This window comes from Vigna radiata, chromosome 2, assembly GCF_000741045.1.
Source record: "Vigna radiata var. radiata cultivar VC1973A chromosome 2, Vradiata_ver6, whole genome shotgun sequence".
In the NCBI taxonomy this organism is placed as follows: domain Eukaryota; kingdom Viridiplantae; phylum Streptophyta; class Magnoliopsida; order Fabales; family Fabaceae; genus Vigna; species Vigna radiata.
The window spans coordinates 6,642,304-6,665,664 of NC_028352.1; the positions used below are offsets into that span (position 1 = coordinate 6,642,304).

Genomic DNA, 23,361 nt, shown 5'->3' on the forward strand with positions numbered 1-23,361 from the left:
AAATAAATATTTTCAACAAGACTTTATAAAGACCAAAAATTAATTATATTAGTAATAAGTTTTTAGAATTTATATACACAAAAATGTTAAATATATTAGATATTATATATTTTATTTTTATATTATTATTTTTTGTTTGTATTTTGAACTTAATTTATATTATTTTTATTATAAATAGAATACAATAAAAATACTAGATAAATTAATCTCAAATTTATTTTTTATTATATTTTGAAAAAGCATTGAATAGGTTAAAAAAATTAACACAATTAAATTAATTAAGACAATTATCTTCATTTATTTTTAAAATTGAGATCAAAATATATTAAAATTTTAAAAAAATTATAAATTAACTTTGAAAGTTCATGAAATAAAAATATATTTAATCTCTAATATATTCTTATTACTTATTAACATAAAGAAAAGAAAGAAAAAAAACGAAAGGAAGAGCGTCTAATGCGCGCCTTATGATTAGCATACACTCCCGCGTTACCGTGGACCCGTCCGTACAGCTTCTTTAATTGTGGAACACGAACCCAAGCAATCTGTCGCATCGATCATTCAACTTTCTCCCTTCACCTCCACATTTATTTATATCCCATTATCTTTATGGAAAAACAATTGTTTTTTTCGTTTATATATAAGTAATTTTAATCAATATTATATCATATAATATATTTCAATTGAATTATATTTTTTTAAGTTATCATTTTAATTTAAAATTATCTAATGTCTCATTATATAAATATAATGGTTTTTTTAAAAATATATACTTAACTTTAACATACATAATCATAACAATATAAATTATAATTCAAAAATTAAATTTTAAAAAATAAATTTTGATATAATTTTATAGTAAATATGGTAATATTCGGTTTAAATTATATTTAAATATTTGGTTATTAACAATTAAATTAAAAAATGCAAATACAGAAAAATACAAAAACTCAATGCTTTAAACATGGGAAGAATAAAACTTTTAAGCTTTTTTTTAGATTAAAAATTGAATTTGAGGAAGGGAAAAAAAAGAGAAAGAAATAAAAGTGATGTTATTTAATTGAGGGAAGTAAGAGAAAAATGAAATAAAAGTTTTTAGTAAGTTTGATTATTGTAATAAATAAAATTGATTGAATAAAAGCTTTGTAGGTAAAACTTTGGTATGTATATAATTATATATCATATATTACATGCTTATTAACAATATGATCAAAACACAATAAAAATATAGCAATAAATGTAATACATTCTATCTCCCTCATTGTATAACATATTTTCATGATTTAAAATAAAAAATTCTGCAACAATGTTTCTTTACAGGGAATATTTTTTTACGGTTTAATTATTCTGATAGTTCCTATTTTCGGTGATTTTTTCAATTAGATTCCTTATTTTTTCTTTTTCTCAATTGGATTCCTATTTTTGAAAAATTGAAGCAATTAGGTCACTGTCGTTAGTTCCGTACTAACACCGTTAAAAAGGGTGGCACGTGTCAGCTCGTGATATTTTTGAATTTTTTAAATATATTTTTAATTATTTTTTTTTATTTTTTTTCTTTTAAAAATAAATTTTGCTACGTGTCAAGTTGACATTGTGCCACGTAGCAATGACAGTGTGAGGTGGCACTGACAGTGCCACGTGTCACTCTCAAACCACGTGTCATTGCGTTTGTTTCAATTTGGTCCCTGTATTTTTATTTTGTATCAATTTGGTCCTTGTATTTTTATTTTGTCTCAATTTAGTCCTAACTTTTTTAAAAATTTAAAAAAATTTGTTCCTTTCCAAATAAAATACGGTATGTACATTTTCCAAATTTTTGTCTTTAAATTTGTTTCTGTTAAGCAAATTATTAGTAATGATGTATTTCAAATCGAAATATTTAACTCTAGAAACTTTTTACGAATTGTTGAGGAAGTATTGAGACTATACTTGTGTAGATTACCTTCACAAAAGTATTTATTATTGAGATGTTAACTTTTATAGGTTACTCATATTATTTAGGTTAAATGATTTCTTTACTACTATATAAATAAAAATGTGTCATATGTTAGTTTGTAATTTTTTTATTTTTCTAATAAAAAAATTAATTTGTATAATTTTTTTTGTAGATTTATATACAAATAAAATTTTGTTTGAACTTGGAGAGAAACAAATTTGTTTAGTTTTTTAAAATATAGGACTAAATTAAGACAAAATAAGAATACAGGGACTAAATTGAGACAAATTAAAAATATAGGGACCAAATTGAGACAAATCTAATAACACGTGGTCTGATAGTGACACGTGGCACAATCAGTGCTACCTCATATTGTCATTGCCACGTGGCTCAATGTCAACTTGACACGTGACAATTTTTTTTAAATAAATAAAAAAATAAAAATATATTTAAAAAATTCAAAAAAATCACGAGCTGACACGTGTCATCCTTTTTAACCGTGTTAGTACGGAACTAACGACAGTGACCTAATTTCTTCAATTTTTCAAAAATAGGGACCCAATTGAGAAAAAGAAAAAATAAGGGACCTAATTGAAAAAAATCACCGAAAATAGGAACTATGAGAATGATTAAATTTTTTTAATGATAAATTTCTTGTTTGAGGCAAAATCAAGTTGAGACTCTTGCTATGAATTTTTCTAGAAACAATTTATGCCTTGAGCGAAGATCCTTGAGAGGAGGGTCAGAATATCCCTATGGGTTTTTCTATAATGATAAACTATTATGTACGAAATTATATATTACATCCTTATTTACAATATAACCAAGGCAAAGAAAAATATATCAATAAATATAATTCATTCTATTTCTTTCATTATATAGCTGATTTTCATAATTTAGTACTAAAAAGGGACAAATAACAACATTGCTTGAGAGAAAATAGCGAGAATACTTTCATTTGCACGAATACCAAGTCCAGAATCTCACTTTTTTCAAGTAGGTTTTTTTTTTCTTTTTTCATTTTGATTTTAATCTAAAAAATTAAAGTAATGACATTTTTGTGGTTAGTTTTATACTAACACAAAGAGAGATCACCGGTTACTTAAAGTTTTTTTTTTTAAAAATATTTTTTAATCATTTTTATTTTATTTTTAATTTTTTAATTTTTTAAATTGAAAAAAATTGCCACATGTCAAACTAACACTATATCACGTAACAATGAAAGTGTGACGTAGCACTAGCATTCTACTCGGCTAGGCTCGATCCGATTTATTTCGACTTGCTTTTGTTTGGTTGGTTCAATTCGGTTCGACTTCGATTCCTCTCAACTTTTTTCGATTTGGTTTGGCTCGACACGATTTGGTTCAATTTAGTTTGGTTTGGTTCGGCTAGGTTCGGCTCAGTTCACTTCGATTCGATTTGGTTCGGTTTGGTTTCGCTCGACTTGGCTCGTTTGATTCGGTTCGATTCGACTCAGCTTGGCTAAGCTCGATTTGGTTCAATTCAGTTTGTCATGGTTTGGTTCAGCTTAACTCGGCTCGATTCAATTTGGTTTAGTTCAAACTAGCTTGGCTCGGCTTAACTTGATTCAATTTGGTTTGGTTCGGTTTTGTTAGGTTCAGCTCGACTCAGCTCGGCTCAGTTCGGTTCGATTTGGTTCAGTTCCGTTCAGATCTGTTCGGTTTTGTTTGGCTTAGCTCAGCTCGGTTAGGTCCGGTTCAGCTCAGCTTGATTTAGATTAGTTAGTTCAATTCGATTTGGCTTTGTTCGATCGACTAGGCTCACTCAGGTCGAATTGTTTTTTTTTTTTTGCTTGTTTCGACTCAGTTCAGTTCAATTCGACTCGATTGAATTATACACTATTTAGTTTGGTTTGGTGTCAATTCCACTTAATTCTAATAAATTCGATTAGGTTTAGTTCAACATGATCCAATTCGATTTGGTTTAATTCGATTTTGATCTGTTTGTTTCGCCTTGCCTCGCCTCCGTTCGGTTAGGTTACCAAGTTAAATGATGTTAAATCAATCGGAGGCTACCTGATGGTAATCAATGAAGGTTTATGTTGCAAATTGTTAAGTATGTCAGGATTTTTCTTGTCAAGATAATAATAATAATACTAATAATTTTTAAACTTTTCATGATTAAGAATGAATACAAACACATTGGTTTAAACCATTTAGGCGTCTCTATTTTCGTTAGATATTCCCAATTTGGTCCCCTTCTTTTAAACTTTCCCAATTGAGTCTTTATAAGTGCTAATTTTAAATAAATTAACCTTGTCGTTAAAAATAGTTAACGGTGTTAAAATTGAGCATAGGTGGTTGTGTGACGTGTTTAACGTTTTACTATTTTACGAAACGTGACAGTGTTGACTGAAACATGGTTGTCTGATTTCTCTGCCTCCTTCCTCACGCCCTCCCTCGTCTTGCATTCGGCATCACTTCCTCCAACCACCACTCCCAGGAGGTGGAGCACTTCTCCGGTGGCCTCCAGCAACTGAAGACACTCAATGTCACGATGGAACCAGAAGTCCTTTTATGCAATTTCAGATTTTAAAAAAAAGTAAAAGAGAAATAAAATCAATAAAGGTCCCATCATTTCGAACTATTCCTAAACCCTAAAACAAAACAAACAAAAAATCGCACACCAGTATCACATCCGCAAATGCAAATTCTTTGCACATTATTTTTGAGAAACGCCTCATCAAGAGGCACCGGAATGGGTCCATCGATATAGCTCAAACTCCTCTTTTCAAGCATCCTGCTAAATCGAGAACAACAATAATCACAATTTAGAACAAAAGAAAAAGAAAAACTTTAATTTGCAATTCGGCAAAGAAGCGAAAGGGGTTACCCTTCAATGACGGAACGAACATCTTAGATTTTAGCGGTGTTGGAAGGTTTTAGGGTTACCTCGAATAGGAGCAAAGTAAGAGTGATTATAGTGATTATAGAAAGAGCAAGAAAAGATATGAGAATGTGTAAAGAAATAGAGAGAGTGAGAGGGAATGAACTTGCTCCTGCCTCACAACAAATAATGAACGACCAAACGAGGACAACGACGAAGAAGAGCCCTGATTTTCAGGCATTGCTACGGAGTCACAACCTTCAGCAAAAGTCCCACTCAAGATCCCCAACAAACCGAACCAGAACCACAAAGATCACATGAAACCCCTCAAAAACAACTCCATTGAATTTCTCTGTTTCAGTTTCACTTCCAATAAGTTACCTCTGAACTTGAGAAGTTTAGAACCGAGAGAAAAGAAGAAGACAATTGGAAATTTTACAGGAAAAATGGTGATCATAGAGAACGTAGAAGTGACGAAATGGGAAATGGGAAATCCCCAAACCCTAGCGAAGGACCAAAGTCAGGGGGTGTACGCTAGTTCAGGGGAAGCAAAAGCGATGTAGTTGGAAAATTTATCAAGTACAGAAGGAGCATAAGCTTACCGTGAAATGGTGTTGATGGAATTGGAAATGGTCATGGAGGAATTGGAGGTGGGATAGGGGGAGGAAATGGAGGATTTGGAGACGAGGACGGAGGTGGAGGAGGTGGAAATGGAGGTTTTGGTGCCGCTGCGGAGTAGGTGGGTGTGAGGGAGGGGCCAGAAAAATCATAGAGACACCGTGTCCAAAAATTGACAGATCACCCTCACATATGTGCACAATTTTAACACCGTTAACGATTTTTAACGATAGGTGTTAATTTGTTTAAAATTAGCTCTTATAAGGACTCAATTGGGAAAGTTTAAAAGAAGGAGACCAGATTGAGAATACCTAACGAAAATAGGAACGCCTAAATGGTTTAAACCAAAACACATTTTTTTTAGCTTCTTTTATACGTATTTTATGAAATATTGGCGGCTAGCTAAGGAGTTTTAGATGTTTTTTCCTTGCAATTCTTGATGCAGAGCAAAGTTGACCATCATGCACCAGTTTTCGAGAGATATCAACAAAACACATGCTTATCACAAGTTTTTGGAGGGTTGTTAGGTTTGAGTCATTATCGTAAATCACACGTTTTATTAGAATTCTTAATCGTACTTTTATTATTTGGTTTGATTTAAATGCTTTCTAGACCAATTGTTAACTTTGTCGACAATGTCATTGTGATATAATTTTCTTTCTCAAATTTTCTCTTGATGTTTTATGTTCACCGTATGTCTACAATAGAACTTCAAAATTTTACTACTCAAATTGTGACATATATTTTAATTCTAACTACATCTTCAATCGTATTTAGTTATTAAAATGCTTATTTTTTCTAGCAACAATATTTCCATGATGTTGGTAATTGGTGAATTATTTAAAAATAGTTACCTTAAGGTCTATTAGAAAGATAGAAAACAAAAATCTTTAAAATTAGTTTTTATTGGATTGTTGAACCTAAATATGTGTCAAGAATAATATCCTATAGGCACTATCTTTGACTTAAGTTTTTTTGTTTATACCATTACAAAGCATTTGTCTCTAAGTTTTACTACTATCGACTCAAAATGAAAAAAGAAAATCATCAGCAACTATGCCATGTTGTCGACTAAATAACAAGCAAAATTTGTAGTCATATTTATATCTCACCAAGTATTAGTCAACTATTTAAATTTTACGCGTGATAGTAAATAGTTTGTTAATAATAATGAATTTTTGGAGTATTTTTATCTAATATTTTCATGAAGTGGAAAATATGACAATGTTATCTCCTAAGTTGAAAAGAACAATACTAAGGCACAAATTTTTGCACTCCTTATTACAAAAACTAACATATCTTTCTGCTACATTTTAATAAATAATTATAATTTATTTCACTTAAAATAACTTAAAAAAACCACTCGTGCATATCCATGGGTATAAACACTAATTATATTAAAAATAGTAATGTATGAGAAAAGAAAAAAAAGAAAAGTAATAATATTATAATATAATATGAGAATGAGATAAAGATAAAAGAAGTAAAAAGTAAAGTAAAGAAAGAAGAATGAGAAGAACACAACTTACCTTGTGCTTATTGTGTTTTCTCATGATCTCCCTTCACAATTGTTCTTCCTTCTTCTTTCCATCTTAATTTCTTCTCCAATTCACATCTACTTTAGAATATAATATTAATGAAATTGAGGAACTAAGGACCATTTTCAATTGATAAGATTTTAAAGTAATGTAAGTTTTCATATACTTTATAAAATCCTTGATCTTAGTTTTGTGATGTTTTAGTCATCAATCTTAGTTAGAATAATTGAGAGAAGTAATCCATTCAGTTTGCTTTACCATATACTCAATGTTGTTATGGTGTAATTTTGGTTGTTATTGCTTAAATTGGTTTGTTGTTGTGCTTGAGTTTTGTTCTAAAATTATTTCTTTTTGTATGATATAAGAACTTGACATTGGTCATACTTTAAAAGGATTGTTGTCCTTATGTAAACCTATAACTATAACTCTTGAGAGACAAGAGTGAGTTATGGCAAGTGCAAAATTTTGGAGTTTGCTCAATGCACTAATATTCCGAAAGTAGAGTCAAATGTTTATGTTGTATTTGAGTCATGAGAGTTGAGCCATGTGAGATGTGTTGTGATGATTGAGTCTTGAAGTTGTATTATGATAGATAACTGGTTCTTGCTAAATGTTGATTTCAAATTTGATGATGAACCATGTAAGATGCCTTATGATAATTGAGCCTTGAAGTTGTATTATGATAGATAATTGGTTCTACTAAATGTTGATTTCAAATTTGATGATAAACCATGTGAGATGTGTTGATGATTGAGTCTTGAAGTTGTATTATGATATATAATTGGTTCTTGCTAATTGTTGATTTCAAATTTGATGATAAACTTTGTATGTGATGTAATGTTGACTCTTTGACTATACCTATGATATAGATGAGGAGAGCTTGATAAATGGTGTGTTATGTAATTTGTTTTTTATAATGATTATGTAAATTGGATGAAAAATATTAATTATGATAATTTGATGATGGAATTGATATATGTAATATTTGTTAATTTTCACTCACTTATTCTTTGTTTGTGATATTGTGATATCTACATGTAATAATTATATGCTATATGTGAGTAAAGTATTATGCAGGTGGTGGAAAAAATAAAAATAAGACTACAAAACTTTTGGAATGTTGAAGCAGAATATATATATATATATATATATATATACACACGAGGTTTATTAATGCGTCTACGTCTATTTTTCAGTTGGTACATTTTAATAATGTGTACTGAGTTAGAGTAGACAAAAATACCCTTATATATTATGGATTCTAAGTTTTAAAATCAATGATATTTAAATAATTTTCATTCTCAAAACTAAAAAAACAAGAAACCCCCAAACCCACCTCTCTCATTTCTCTCAATCATTTTTCTTTCATCTCTCTCACTCTAACCTTTTCTTTGTCATCTCTACTGTAGCCCCAATTAAAAAAAAAAAATCAGAAACATTGGCGGTTAAGCAATTTCTTACAAAAATGATTTTATAATGAGTTTTCATTTTCTAATTTTTGTCTTATCTAATTTTATCTATTTTTCATATACATAATGACATATGAAGGATTTGGTAATTCACTTGAAAAAAATCAGAAGCACTCGCTAATAAACAATTTCTTACAAAAAATGATTTTATAATGAGTTTTCATTTTATATTTGATAGAAACTCCTATAATATTTATATTTTTTCTAAAAACTAATTGAAATAAATTCCAAGAAAAGCTTAAATATATTAAATATATTATGTATGTATATTTCATTATGTTACTCATTATTGTTAATAATGTAATGAATAGATTAGTAGTTTGAATATGTTAATTTGAATTTTTAACTAAATTATAATAAATGAAATTGTACGCATAAAACAAAAATACAACAACAAGAATTTAATATACTTTAATACATTTAATAAGTAATTAATGAACATTTAATATATATATATATATATATATATATATATATATATATAATGCTTTAAACTAGTATTTATGTTAGCATTAAAGAATATTATTTATTAAACATAATATAAATTTCACATTAATAATTTTATTAAATATATTTTAGAAATAATATTATATTCATTAAGTGGTATTAACTATTATTGTGCAAGTAGATTCCACATAACATTATCATATTATCTTTTTCTCTAATAAGAATAGAGAATGAATCATAAGATAAGTTGATCAAGTAACCAAATATTGTCGTTAATATTTTAAAATCATTATTATAATATATTATAAAATTAATTTTTCCATAATTTTATTACAAACATGTATATAAGTTGGTCTGGAATTAATTAGTCTTCCAAGCTGGGACAGTTTCGCAAGCAAGAATCAACGACGTCAGTGACATGACCACGACCATCTGAAACATAAAAAAAGCCATTGTAAATGAGATGAAAAGGATGATCAGTTCAATTATAAACAATAAAAACATTAACGAAAATTTGAATTTCATCGAAAAATAAGTACCAATAGTAACAGTGACAGTCTTGTTGACGCCACACTTTGTAATACAATTGTAGGCACTCGCAGGCACCTTTTTGCATTGTTGAAGACAAGTCTTCAAACAGTCAGGATAAAAGTATTCTGAACCAAAACATTGTATACCACATTGTACAGCACAAGGGAGTTTTGCCTCAATACTTAGAATCTCCACAAAACCTAACATAATCATCATCAAAATTGCAACTCTTTCCCTTTTTATCATCTTTTCCTTTCAAACTGCTCTAAGTCTCTACACTCTGCCTAAGCTTTTCTTTAAATTTGTGTTGCGTTTTAAGGAAAATTGAATCTCATTTTATAGACACTTTGAAGTAACTTTAAAGCTCATTATTTGTCAATAATTAGCTAGTAAGTCTCATTAAACATGTGAGTTAATGAATTTATTAACTAAAAGACGGTTAGGCCCACCATATTTTGTTCTGCTTTAATTATTTGGATGATTTTTATTTTAGTAAGAGTATGTAAAATCAGTTTCTGTTTTTTAAATTATTTTAATTACGTCTTAATTTTTGAAAAAATATCTCATTTAAGTTAATTTTTTTTAAATTATTAATTGTTTTGATGATATGTCATATTGATTTTTTTTTTTAACTTTTATTTGTAATTTTGTAAACAATTTATTTATATATAGCATAATACGGATAATATCACATGACAAGATATCATGACACATGACATTTTTAGTGTCAAGTATTTTATCTTGATTTTAATTTAATTTAAGTATTCTTTTTAATTTCAATTTAGTTTATATATATATATATATATATATATATATATATATATATATTATTCAATTCACATTTTATATATTTTTCTTTAATTTAATTTAGTTTCAAATTATTTTTGAAATGGAACAGTATTATTCCTTTCTAAATTTAAAAAAAAATTATTATTTGTATAAATATTAAACTAATATTTTTGTTAAAAATAATTTTTTAATATAATAGTTATTATATTTTTTATAAGATAAAAACTAATTAAGTATAAATATTTTTTCAAAACAAACAAGTATTTACAACTAATATATTATTTGTTTATGTTTTTTTATAAAAATAAATTAATTAATACTATTTATATAAATAATAAATTTAGTGTTCTTTTTAATTGTGATCAAACTTATTATTTATATAAAATAAATATTAAAATGTGATATTTTTCTTGAAATAATCTAATCGATACACCTTTCCAAAAGTTAAAAGGCAATTTAAACTTTTTAAAAAGGATATATCAACTTCAGACACTCCTAACAAAATAGAAACTATCCAAATAATTAAGCATTTTGTTTTTAATATAATTTGATTATCTTTAATTCATTCATTAAAAATTTATCTTCACTAAATTTGCAAGGACTATTTTATTTGAGTTTAAAGATTACAATTAAATAAAACAAAGAATAAAAATATCTTTGGTAGAAGACTGTGCATGATTTTTTTTTTTAAAAAAATCATTCTTCATTTATTTCACAGTTTTATTTTTCTAAATTTTAATTTTCTTGAAAATGTGCTAACAGATACAAATGTTTTACACGTGTTTCATCTGATTTTTTTTGTTTAAAGAGACAAATAAATATATTTAGTAAAATAATCCCTGCCTGAATATATTTCATTTCATAGATGTGAGTTTAAAGGGTAAGACCCAAATATCATAATTAGAAAATAATAATATTCCGTTTAAAAGTATAATTTTATATCCTAGGTATTTATCGTCTTTCAAAATTTTCAAATATTTTTTTAAAATAAACATTTCTTATTAATATATATGAACACATAAACATAAATTTGATTATTAATTGATAATATTCTTTAAAACAAACTTTAAAAGCATGGAACAACTAAAAAAACTTAAAGTAAGAAGTATGAGAGACGATTTCCGAAACCAAAAACCGACAACCATCCATTTTTAAAATGTTACACACCAAAGTGTTACCTTACACCAAAAACAACATTTTACTTATTTTTTTTAAACATCACCGTAGCAAAATAGAAAACAAACAAAAGCCAAAACAGTGTGACAAAAACCCTAAACTCCATTAAAAAAAAACATCCTACAAAAGAAAAAAAAAACAGAACAATCCCAACTTTCTTTGCAAAATCACTTTCGTTTCCCATGTTTCCAATCGTAAATTCAAAACTGACAGTTCATTAATATTGAGTTAAGTAAACACTACTCAGCTAGTGATTTAGATGTTGTTAGAAAACACATCAAATTAAACAAATTTTATAAAAACAATAAATCATTTTGAATATAAAAAAAAAAAACTCGAAAACCACTTAAAAAAATTAAAAGGACCACGTCACCATGTAAGGACCAAAAAAATTTGTAAAGCTATTGGGCCTTATATGAGACAATCAGGCCTATAAGATTAGGGACATCTTGACCTTAGAGAGAAATTTTTCAGAAATTAGAATTCATTTATTAGTTTTCCCCTCTCTATCTAAAAGTTGGGTTCTTTAGAAGCTCTCCCTTGTCTCTAAACCTTGCTCCATCTTCTCTTTACCCTTTCTCAAATTTCTACCATTGTTTTTCCAAATAGGTGGTGCCCCTACGTTCACGGAGTCGAGGGCTTCCAATCCATCCGCTTAGTTTCGCGTCTCTCCACTGATAAGGTAAATTTCTCATTCTCCGTACCCTAGGGTTTTACTCATGCAAAGATTCTACCTTGCAAGTAGAGTTATTTTTATTTTCCTTATCCTATCAAGCCCTAAAGACTATGCTCTACACCAATTTGGTGGCTTGTATGTATTATCAAAATTATCTCTGTGCGAGATACTGTTAGGACGTTTTCTAGGAAATGTGTTGTGAGAACCAAAAGGTAAGGAGAGATAGTTATTTTTCTTTAAATTTATTACTTGAATCTGATTTGAAAATGTATGCATGTTGTATTCTATATTGTTGTACTGTTTTGGACTTTATTTTGGATGGTTTTTTGAGAAAGATCGAGTCTCTTGAATAATGTGAACTAGGAAGAAGTAGGTGTTGTTGTCTCTTCTTTACTTGGGTACCTTGGAATATGATAGTGAATCAAAGAAAAGAAGAAGGGTAGAAGTGTAATGTGTATTTAGGTTTATGGAAAGATCAAAGAAAAACCTGTTGTTGGGCACAAGATTGAAGCGTCATGGTCAAATAAAAAGAAGTAGATAAGTTGGGTCTTTTGGGAGAAGTGGAAGGGAGAGTGATAGGTTGTACAAAAAGGGAATAATGAAAGAGGAAGATAAATATAATGGTGGAAGAATGAAGATAGGTTAGTCTTGGGTTTTGCTAGGATGGTTCTTTATTAATGAAGTTGCTAAGCCTTGATGTGGAGTGAACCATGCTGTCAGATATTTACAGAGGAAAAGAAAGGGATTACGTAAAGAAGCTTGGAATGGATAGTGAGAAATCTTCTTGTGGATCTTTGGGATTGTGTGGTCTCACAACGCACTCTATGCAAGTAATTAGGGAGGGAGCGTGTTGGTCCTGAATGCAGAGAAGGTTGGTGTGGGTTTTGTGAAGGAGTTTACTAGAGAGTTTAAGTAAGAGAGAACGTTGATACACCGTGAGTCTGTGAGTGAAAAATGAATGTTAGTGATATATATAATAGAAGTAGATATAAAAGAATAAAAAGTGAGAGAGAGAGAGTTGTTTTGGATATAGGAAATTTTTATGAAGAGCATGCAAGAGATGTATGTATGAAGGTTATCGTGATTGAAATGATGGGTGATAGGAGGAGTTTTTTTTCTTTTTGTGCATGAGAGAGCTACGTCCTGGGGAAGTGATTTAAATGAGGGACAATGATATTTTGACAACTCTTTTTTAACAACTTTTTTATAACAGGACACGTGTCATCGTTTTATTTGTTTGTTTGAATTTATGTTTAGAAAAATATTTGAAACGGACTAATCATAGACTGCCACGTATACGTTGTCAAAAAGAAGTTGTTAAAGAGACTTTTTCCTTAAATGAGAGAATGAATATTGATAGCTTTTGAGGATCCACATGGGTCCCATAGAGAGAAGAGAGAAAAAAATAAAATAAAATAAAAATATAGATAGGAAGGGGGAAAGAGCTGTATAGTAAAGCAATGAGCAATGTGGAGGGAATAAAGAAAAATAAAATAAGAAATTGTGGAATGTGATGCAGGGATGATTTAGTATATAGAAGTAGTTGGTGTTAGAAAATTGATATTAAAGGGTTTATATATTATATTAATATAGTACGTATTTTATAAAGAAAGTATTATAATATATTATATTAATATAATATAGATATAGGTATATATTTATATGGTGAAGAAGGAGGGAGTTACGTACTATATTTATATTAATATAATTTAGTATTATATATAAAAGGTGCATAGCAGTTAAAAAATTTTATTAATATAATATAGTTTAATATATAATTAGTAGTTTCGTAAAATATAATATTATAATATTATGATATGAATGTTGGTTTAATATAAATTAAAAATGTTTGTGCAATGGCTTAATAGAAATATTATAATAGAAGTATGGTTTAATATAACTATTATAATATAATTGAAGGAAACAAAGTTTTATATTTGTATAGGATTTAGGTATTAGAAATAAATTATAAAATATTATGGTATCGATTAATTTAGATTAAATTAGGGAGTAATTATTTTTATAACTTGTGATTAGTGAGTAATGTATATTGTTGTATGATTACAAAATGATGAAAGTATGATCCAAGTGAAAAACCAAGTTCTATCTGTGTATAATCTCTTGGTGAGATTCTCACTGTTTTAGAATGAAATTAGGATCTCAGTCTTGGGGGTCTTCCTGACACTTCAATGGTCTTTCCTCTCATGTAGAGAGGGTTGAACCATGTGGTGAGGAGTAGCAGGTCTTAGTCTTGGAGGCTTCCATCATGCTCCAGGGTGCGGAACAGACTAATCTTGTGAGTGTGGCAGGGTGGGGGAGCCCAAGTATCACAAGCCACCACGGGTGCATGGCCTACCATAGCTCGACTATCATTCTAAAGTCCAGACGAGTCAAGTCTAGAAGATAATATGCTAGGATCTAGGTCATGCATTGCCTTGTTTGTATATGTTGATATCATTGCATGCTATTTATATAATTAACTCACCCTAGCTTGTTTGCGTTGTTTGTGTATGTCTTTCTTTTGCAATCATCATCTACTTGGATGTGAATAGAGGAGAATGAGGTTTCACTGGAGCATGTCTTGAAAGGAAATGGAGATGTTGCTGCCTAGACTCCCTAAAACTTTCTTAGTTTTTTTGTGTTCTTTTAAAACACTTTCAACTTAAGTTATTTTGAGATTCTTCCTAGAACTTTAAGTTTTAAAATTTCCAGCTATTTCAAGGATGATTGTAATCCTTTATATTTTAATTACCCTTAACTGCTTTCCTTTATTATAATTGATGACGTCTACACTATATATGCTTGTCGTATTTACACACCCAAAACCACATTCAAAATAATCTGCCCCGGATTGTTTTTTCAATTGAGTATTTTCTTTAATTTATAATACTTTTAAATATTATTTCTTAACATTAAACTTACTTGGATTTATACCAAACGGTATGTTTATCTTAAATATTTTAAAAGTAACTATAGAAGAGTGGAAACACAAATTGAATCAAGAATCAATCTTATGACAAATGATTAAGTTACTAAATTTTCTCGTTAATATTTTAAGGGTTAAATATGTTTTTAGTCCCTCAAGTTTCACTGATTTTTGGTTTTAGTCCCTGTATGAAACATTGATGGCATTTCATCCTCTTAGTATGAAAACTCGTATTTTTAGTCCCTAAAAACAGACGCCGTTAGTTTTTTTGTGATGTGGCTAATGGCACAGCCAAGTATTCTTCCACATCCATTGACCATTGCTTGCCACGTTGGTGTTCTTTAGCATTTGGATTAACTAACCGCGTCTGCCATCTCTCTTCCGACCATGATCCCCCATCTCTGACTCCCTCATGGCCGCCATCAAACGCTCACAGGCCAACCAGCGACGCCACCCTCATGGCCACCATAACCTAAACTTAAACTAAAACCAAAACCACCAACTCCTCTTTTTCCAATGGGGAGCTGTCTCATTCGGGCCGTCACCGGCGAAAAAATCAAAACTTTCGGAGGTCGATATGGATGTGGATTCTTCGGAGGGTTGTGTGGAAGTTCAATCGCAGAAAGGGGAAGAGGGTATAGGAAATTGCGAGGGGAAACCGATTTCTAAAGAAAAAAAAGCTTCACACTCTTCTGCCAAAAATTTTGAAACCGCCATGAGCAAAAACAGTAGTAGTAAGAGTAAAACAGAAGGAGAACACAAGCAAAATAAAAAATAAAAAGAAAAGATTCAATCGATGTTCACCACAATGACTATTTCACTTCAGGCAAGTAAAGCTGCATTCCAAACTTAGCACAAGCTGCAACCCAAAAAAAAAAGCTTTCACCTATGCAGATTCAAAAACACCACATGAACATTTCAACCCCAGACACCCAAATTAAGAAAAAAAAATTATATAAACACATAAAATTCCCCTGACACTTTTACTTTAACACACAGACGCAACCACAGATCAGAGAAACTCCATTTTTCTTCAGCCACCCAAATTAAACCTCAAAAAAATAAAATAAATTTCCCGGTAATTCCCTCTAAAAATTTCATCTTTAACCAAGTTGAAGAATTGCGTCTTCTCCTTCTTTGTGAAAAGCCACCACCTGCAACCACAATAAACCTGCAGAAAACCAAATCCAACCAGAGAATGCGCAATACCAGGATTTCCAAATCTATAATGTAGAAAACCAAATTCAAGACAAAGAAGAAGAAGTGATTTTGTGTTTCCACGTTGGAGCAGATGAGTTGGTGGAGGAAATCGACAACAATGTCTTCGGAATCGATGGGTGTGACAACGGTAGGGAGAGGGTTGGGGGAAGTGAGGTAGGAAGTGACGACGGCGCGGGCAGATTGACTACGTCTGTATCGTCTCACAAGTTAAAGAAGAAACGTGGCAGACAGAGAACACTGAAACTGTGAGAAGACGTGGCTATGCCGTTAGCCATATCACAAAAACTAACGGCGTCTGTTTTTAGGGACTAAAAATACGAATTTTCATACTAAGAGGATGAAATGTCATCAATGTTTCATGCAGAGACTAAAACCAAAAATCAGCGAAACTTGAGGGACTAAAAGTATATTTAACCCATATTTTAAAATCAAAAGGAATTACAGCACAAATTATTATAAAATTTATTTTTTTCATAATTTTATTACAAATATGCATAAATAAAATGTCTAATTTTGCTCTGGAATGTTTGCTTCAAGTAAGCAATTAATTACTCTTCCAAGCTGGGACAATTTTGCAAACAGGAATCAACAACATCAGTCACATGACCACGATCATCTGATACATAAAAGCCATTGTAAATGAGATGAAAAGGAACAATAAAAACATTAACAAAAGTTAATATGAATTTCATCAAAAAATAATTACCAATAGTAACAGTGACTGTCTTGTTGACGCCACACTTTGTAATACAATTGTAGGCACTGGCAGGCACTTTATTGCATTTTGCAATACATTTATCATAACATTCCTTGTATGGGCCTTCTGAAACAAAACATATTAAAGCGCACTGTATAGGACACGTGTTTGCTGCCTCAACACTTAGAATTTCTATAAAACCCAACATAATCATCATCACAATTGCAGCTCTGTTACTTTTCATCATGCTTTTCCCCCAAAACTACTAAAATGTCTCTACACTCTACGTTCAGATTTTGTATAACATTTTAAAGAAAATGAATATCAATTTAAAGCTGTGTTTGAAGTAACTATAACGCCTCATTATTTCTCAATAATTCAATAACTGTAAGTCTCATTAAATACGCCAATGAATGAATATCTAATACACAGTTAGGCCCATCATTGTACACTTTATTTTTTCAAGAAGACCGTTTAAAATTCTATCAATAATTACTACAAAACAAGTCTATGATAATAGATATTTTTTTTCCTATATTCATAAAAAATATTATAAAATAGCTTATGTTATAAAAAAAATATTATAAGACTAATATTTCACTATTAAATGAGACAAGAAAGTTATATTTTTTTAATTTAAAATAAAAAAATATATGAAAAATAAGAACATAAATAAAGAGTTTGCTTATACTTTAAAAAAAAATGTGAGAGTGAAAGAGGGTAAATTGGTGAGTAACTCAAAAGACAATAAAAAAACCTTAATAAATATTTTTTGTTTTATTATTCATCAACATTAAGCCTATGTTCGTTTGCGTGGATGGTCCTGTTCACATAGATATGTAAAGATGGATTTGTCATTTACGTCGTGTTCTCTTCCGCTGATTTGTGATGATTTGCGATGAAAGTAATCAACCGATTTACGAAATATTACTGTTGAAGCCATCCCGCAAATATGAGAGGATTTGTGCGGATTGTGAGTGCAAAGACATATCTATCCCTGTACGAAAAATGGACTTCTAACAGCAACATAAAAATGGACTTGCAGGTTGAAGGGCTGCGATTTCCAACATGAGCAACACAGTTCGACGAGGAAGAATGGTGTTCATGATGATGATGGAGTCCATGTAGCCAACCAAACATGCAAGGAGTGATTAAAGAAGTGAAGAAGATTTGGTTGGAAAGGCCGAGGGCGTCTGGTTGAAGAGTTTCAAACCAGTGTATCTGGATACAAAGATGGCGTATCCGGATCCAGGTGCTTGAACAACTTGCATTAAGCACGTATCCTGATCCACTTTGGACGTATCCGGTTTCATCTTCTCCACCAACGTTCGGCTATGTGGTTCGAGGTGCTGGAAGGACTCCGATTGCCGTAGTTTCCGGTTCGGTGGTGGAAGGACTTCCAGGGATGGTGTGTGCGGGTTGATTGGGTGTTGTCGGCGTCGTTTCCGGTTCGGTGGTACGTGACTGGTGTTGACTGGTGTTGGCGCAGATGATGATGGAGGTTGGTCTGTGAGTGGTGTTCGGAGTGGTGTGTGACTTGTGTTGGCGACGGTGGCGGTGGCCTGCTGAAGTGATGATGATGGTTGCGCGATGGTGGATGGTGGTCTGCGAGGAAGAAGACTCGCGACGGCAATTTCGACTGGTGCTTGCTCACGGAAGATTGGGTGGTGGCGTGAAGCTTCGTGATGGTCGGCGAGCACGCCGGCGACGGTGGCTGGCAGCGGCTTGAAGGTTGACGGTGGTGGCTTTAGGGTGGCTGACGGCTATGGGTGTTGAACGGCGGCATAGTGGTGAGAAACATGGTCGCAGATGATGGAGGCGCTGTGCGACGGCTCGCTGGTGGTGCGCGATGTGGCTGCCATGGAGGAGGCGGCGGCTAGGGTTTGGCAAGAGAATTAAGGTTTCTGTTGGGCTTTAGTATTGGCCTGGTTTAGAACTGAGGGGTGCATGTAGGGAAATCTGGGGTGCAAGAGTAAAAATTGTCTATTTGGACATTATTTTTCAAACAAATACTATATTTAAAAATAAAATTAATTTACAACATTATAAATTTTTAATATTTTAAAAATTAATTTTACTTATTATTTCAATTATTATTGATTAATTTCCTCTCTTTATTAACATTTATACATTCAAATATAACATTACAAAAATCACATTTTATATTACTTTAATACCTAGGGGCATTTTGGTAATCTATAATTTTTACCAATTAAACTAATTTTTTAAATCTGTCACATCAATCAAATCCTACACTAATTCTCACAAACTTTACTCTCAAATCCACTCTCAATTACCCACAAATCCACTCAAAAAACCAACAATAAAATTACCCTCAAATTCACTCAAATCCATTCAAATCATCTCCCCAAAATCATCTCCCACAAATCCTCCCAAAAGAACACAGCCTAAGTGATGTATCTTATAAGAGAAATTAAAATTTATTTAATTTAATTGTTATTGATTTTCATTAGACTGAATATCTATTTTGGTTCTTATATTTTTTTTTTAAAGTGGTTTTTAAGTTTTTTCGATTTTTAAAGTGGTCTTCTTTTTTATAAAATTTATTCAATTTAATTATTTCTGTTGAGGGTATCTAAATAGTTAATAATGTAGTTTCTACATCGGTAAATTCAGGAGAAAAATGATATTTTAACACTATTTTTTTATACTATTTTATCACTGTACACGTGTCAAAATGTGGTTGGACAATTTCAAATTAAAAAAACTGAGACAAGGACATATTTGGAAGAGAAAACCAAAGTTTTTCTTTTTTAATTTGAAATCGTCCAACCACATTTTGACACATGTGTAATGTCAAAATGATATAAAAAAATGGTGTTAAAATATTATTTTCCTATGACAAATTAAACCAATATGACGTAGAAAGTGGTTGTTGTGAAAGTAGGGAAATTGACTTTGCTTTCGAAGGGTGGGCCAGAAACCCTAACACCCAAATTAATTGGACCACCGTCATCCACCACTGCAACAACCGCAAGCTTGCATTCTCGTTGCCAAACCATCGTGAATCTGTGCAAAATCCACTAGGTTCGAAGCCAAAACGTATCATCGCGAGCCTCCACCGTTGTTCACCATTGAACCCAAACGCGATTTGCAAACTTCCATCTTCGTGGTGCCTTAACAAACCAACAACCACCATTATCTCCCTCAAGGTACCACTGTGAGTCCAGAAATGAGATCGAGAAACCCTTTGCTTTGCTACAATCCACGAGCTTCACTACACCTGCAAATAAAAAAAACCAGAAAGCCCTAAATCTCTCCAGCAACCAAAATATCCTACAAAAAAAAGGAAATCTAAATCCCAAAAACACAGAAATCCCCAATTGATCAACCAAAACATCCTGAAAAAAAAAAGAAAAAAGGAAATCTACAAATTCAAAACAAATTTTGACAACATGGGACAACTAAAAAAACTTAAAGTAAAAGGTATGGGTAGGGATGACAACGGGTCGGGTCAGGTAAGGATAGTGACTACTCGCAACCTGACCCGCAAAATGAAAATTTAACCCACAACCCACCCATTACCAACAGAGAGGTAGCCGCTTAAAAATAAAATTTAAATACAATTATAATATATATATATATATATAAAATAAGATTATTATTATTATTATTAATAATAACAACAACAACATAAATTAAATCACAAATATAAATTAAAACTTTAATTTTATTTAAATTTTAATTTAAAGAAAAACCGAGACCCAATTCGAAAAACCTAACCCCAAATTTTGCAAGAACAAAATTGCAAGCAAGATCAGAAATGTAGATAAAATCGAAAAACATTGCAAGACCAAAAATCCTAAATATTTCCAAACCAGAAAAGAAGATCAGAATCTCCACACTCGCTACATGGTCAGGAAAGACCTCAATTTCTCGAACCCTAACCCTAAATCGCGAGAAATAACAACCCTAAATTCCTAATTTAAAGCTCTCAATCCCGAATAAGAATCCCAATATTTTGCCACCGCTTGCAGGAAAACAACAAAGAAAACTCAATCCCAAAAACATGAGAATCAGACCCCTATGTTGCGAAAGTCGCCGCGAAACATAGAAGCCCACTCACTCTACAAGACGAACCAAAAAAGTGAAGGGAAAGGAAACCTCCCTCCTTGCACAGGGAACCAACACGAAGGGAAGGAGAATAACAACAAGGGTCATGCGCCCTCGGGAGACACCAGGAAAGACGATAACGTCGTCGAAGTCGCGCCATCGCTGCATTACCGTCTTCGACACCACGAGGCCACCTCCTTTGCGCCAGCCACAAATGATTTTCCCCAAGTTGAGTTGTTTGCACGAAAACATGTATAAAGAAAAAGCTTGAAGCTTTTGGGTTTGCTTGTGAAAAATGTAAAAGAGATGAGATTGGTGAAAGAAATTCTCAATAGAGTTTTTGAGAGAAACCAACAATTTGACAATTGAGATTTTTAATTAAGGTTTCATAATTTTTAATTGAAAATCTTTCCTTTTTTTTAAGAGTTATGAAATGAAAATTTAATTTTAAAAAATATAAATTAAATTATTATTATATTTTTTTGCGGATAACGGATACCCGATGGATCAGATAGTATAATACGCACACATGACTCGTTTAGAAACGGGTATTAAAATACCCACTACCCGTTACCCGTAAGTAATAAATATCCGCAAGTAATAACTATACGCCACGTGTTATTTGCAAATACCCTCAGGTAAGTTATTTTACCATCCCTAAATATGGGAGACTACTCCTAAAACTAAAAACCGACAATAACTCATTCATAAACATCACTGTTACACACCAAAGCATTATCTATTCACATAAAAAACAACATTTTACTTATTTTTACAAAACATCACCACATCAAAATGGAAAACAAACAAAAGCCAATGTGACAAAAACCCTCAACCCCACTAAAAGAAAAGAACATCTTGCAAAAATAAGAAACCGGAACAACCCCTAATTTTTTTTCGCAAAAATCACTTTCATTTACCATGTTTCCACGTCATATTTATTTTATTTGGCACATACATTTAAAACTGTCGTTCAATATTGACTTAGTGGACATTATTCAATTAGCAATTTAGATGCTCTCAACAAAAACAATCAAATTGAATAAATTTTATAAACAAAAAATGACCACTTTAAATGTTGAAAAAATTTGATATCCACTTTGAATTAAATTAATAAATATAAAAACCGGAATAGGTATTAAACATTTTTATTATATATTACAGAATTTGAAAAAAATTAAAAACATACTATATACTTAAAAAAATTACAAATTTAGAGGGGCCACGGCACCCCCAACCCACCCTCAAAATAATATGCACCGGTTGTTTTCTCAATTGAGTGTTTTCTTTAATTTATAAGACTTTTAAATATTATTTCTTGACATTAAACTTACTTGGATTCATACCAATGATATACGGTATGTATATTTTAAATATTTTTAAAGTAACTATATAAGAGTGGAAAACAAATTGGATCGAGAATCAATCTTATGACAAATGATTAAGGTACCAAATTTCTCGTTAATATTTTAAAATCAAAAGGAATTAGAGCACAAATTATTATAAAATTTATTTTCTTCATAATTTTATTACAAACATGTATAAATAAAAAGTCTAATTTTGCTCTGGAATGTTGTTACAAGTAAGAAATTAATTACTCTTCCAAGCTGGGACAATTTTGCAAACAGGAATCAACCACATCAGTCACATGACCACGATCATCTGATACATAAAAACCATTGCAAATGAGATGAAAAGGATGATTAATTCAATTATAAACAATAAAAACATTAACGAAAATTTGAATTTCATCAAGAAATAATTACCAATAGTAACAGTGACTGTCTTGTTGACGGCACACTTTGTAATACAATTGTAGGCACTGGCAGACACTTTATTGCATTTTGCCATACATTGATCATAACATTTCCAGAATGATGGGCCATTACCACATAGTAAACTGCACTGTATAGGACAAGTGTTTGCTGCCACAACACTTAGAATTTCTACAAAACCCAACATAATCATCACCACAATTGCAGCTCTGTTACTTTTCATCATGCTTTCCCCCAAAATTACTATAATGTCTCTATAGGTTCAGATTTTGTATAAATCTATATTCAATTTTAAGAAAATGAATATCAATTTAAAGGCACAAAAGCTGTGTTTGAAGTAACTATAACGGCTCATTATTTGTCAATAAACCAATAACTGTAATTAAATATGCAATAAATGAATTTATAAGTTAGGCCCCACTATGTTTTATCTAAATAAATATTTAAGAACTAATTTATTTGAGTTTAAAGGATATAATTATATTAAATAAATAGTACATATATCTTTTTGTTAAGATTTCTAATTAATTCATTGAAAAGATTTCTAATTAATTCATTGAAAATTATCAAATATAGTTTGATTTATTGTATTAGTTAATTTTCAGAATTAATTATAAGGATTAGCTTAATTATAGAGATTG

The 23,361-nt window shown here is 30.8% G+C and overlaps 1 protein-coding gene across 1 annotated transcript; it reads right to left on the reverse strand.

Moving 5' to 3' along the window:
- Positions 1-9,207: 9,207 nt before the first annotated feature.
- On the reverse strand, positions 9,208-9,676 carry LOC111240539. The gene is made up of 2 exons (XM_022775601.1): positions 9,395-9,676; positions 9,208-9,287 (listed from the first exon to the last, which is right to left on the reverse strand). The coding sequence occupies exons 1-2, from the start codon at positions 9,630-9,632 to the stop codon at positions 9,220-9,222; spliced, it is 306 nt and encodes a 101-aa protein (XP_022631322.1). The 5' UTR covers positions 9,633-9,676; the 3' UTR covers positions 9,208-9,219.
- Between the last annotated feature and the right edge of the window lie 13,685 nt (positions 9,677-23,361).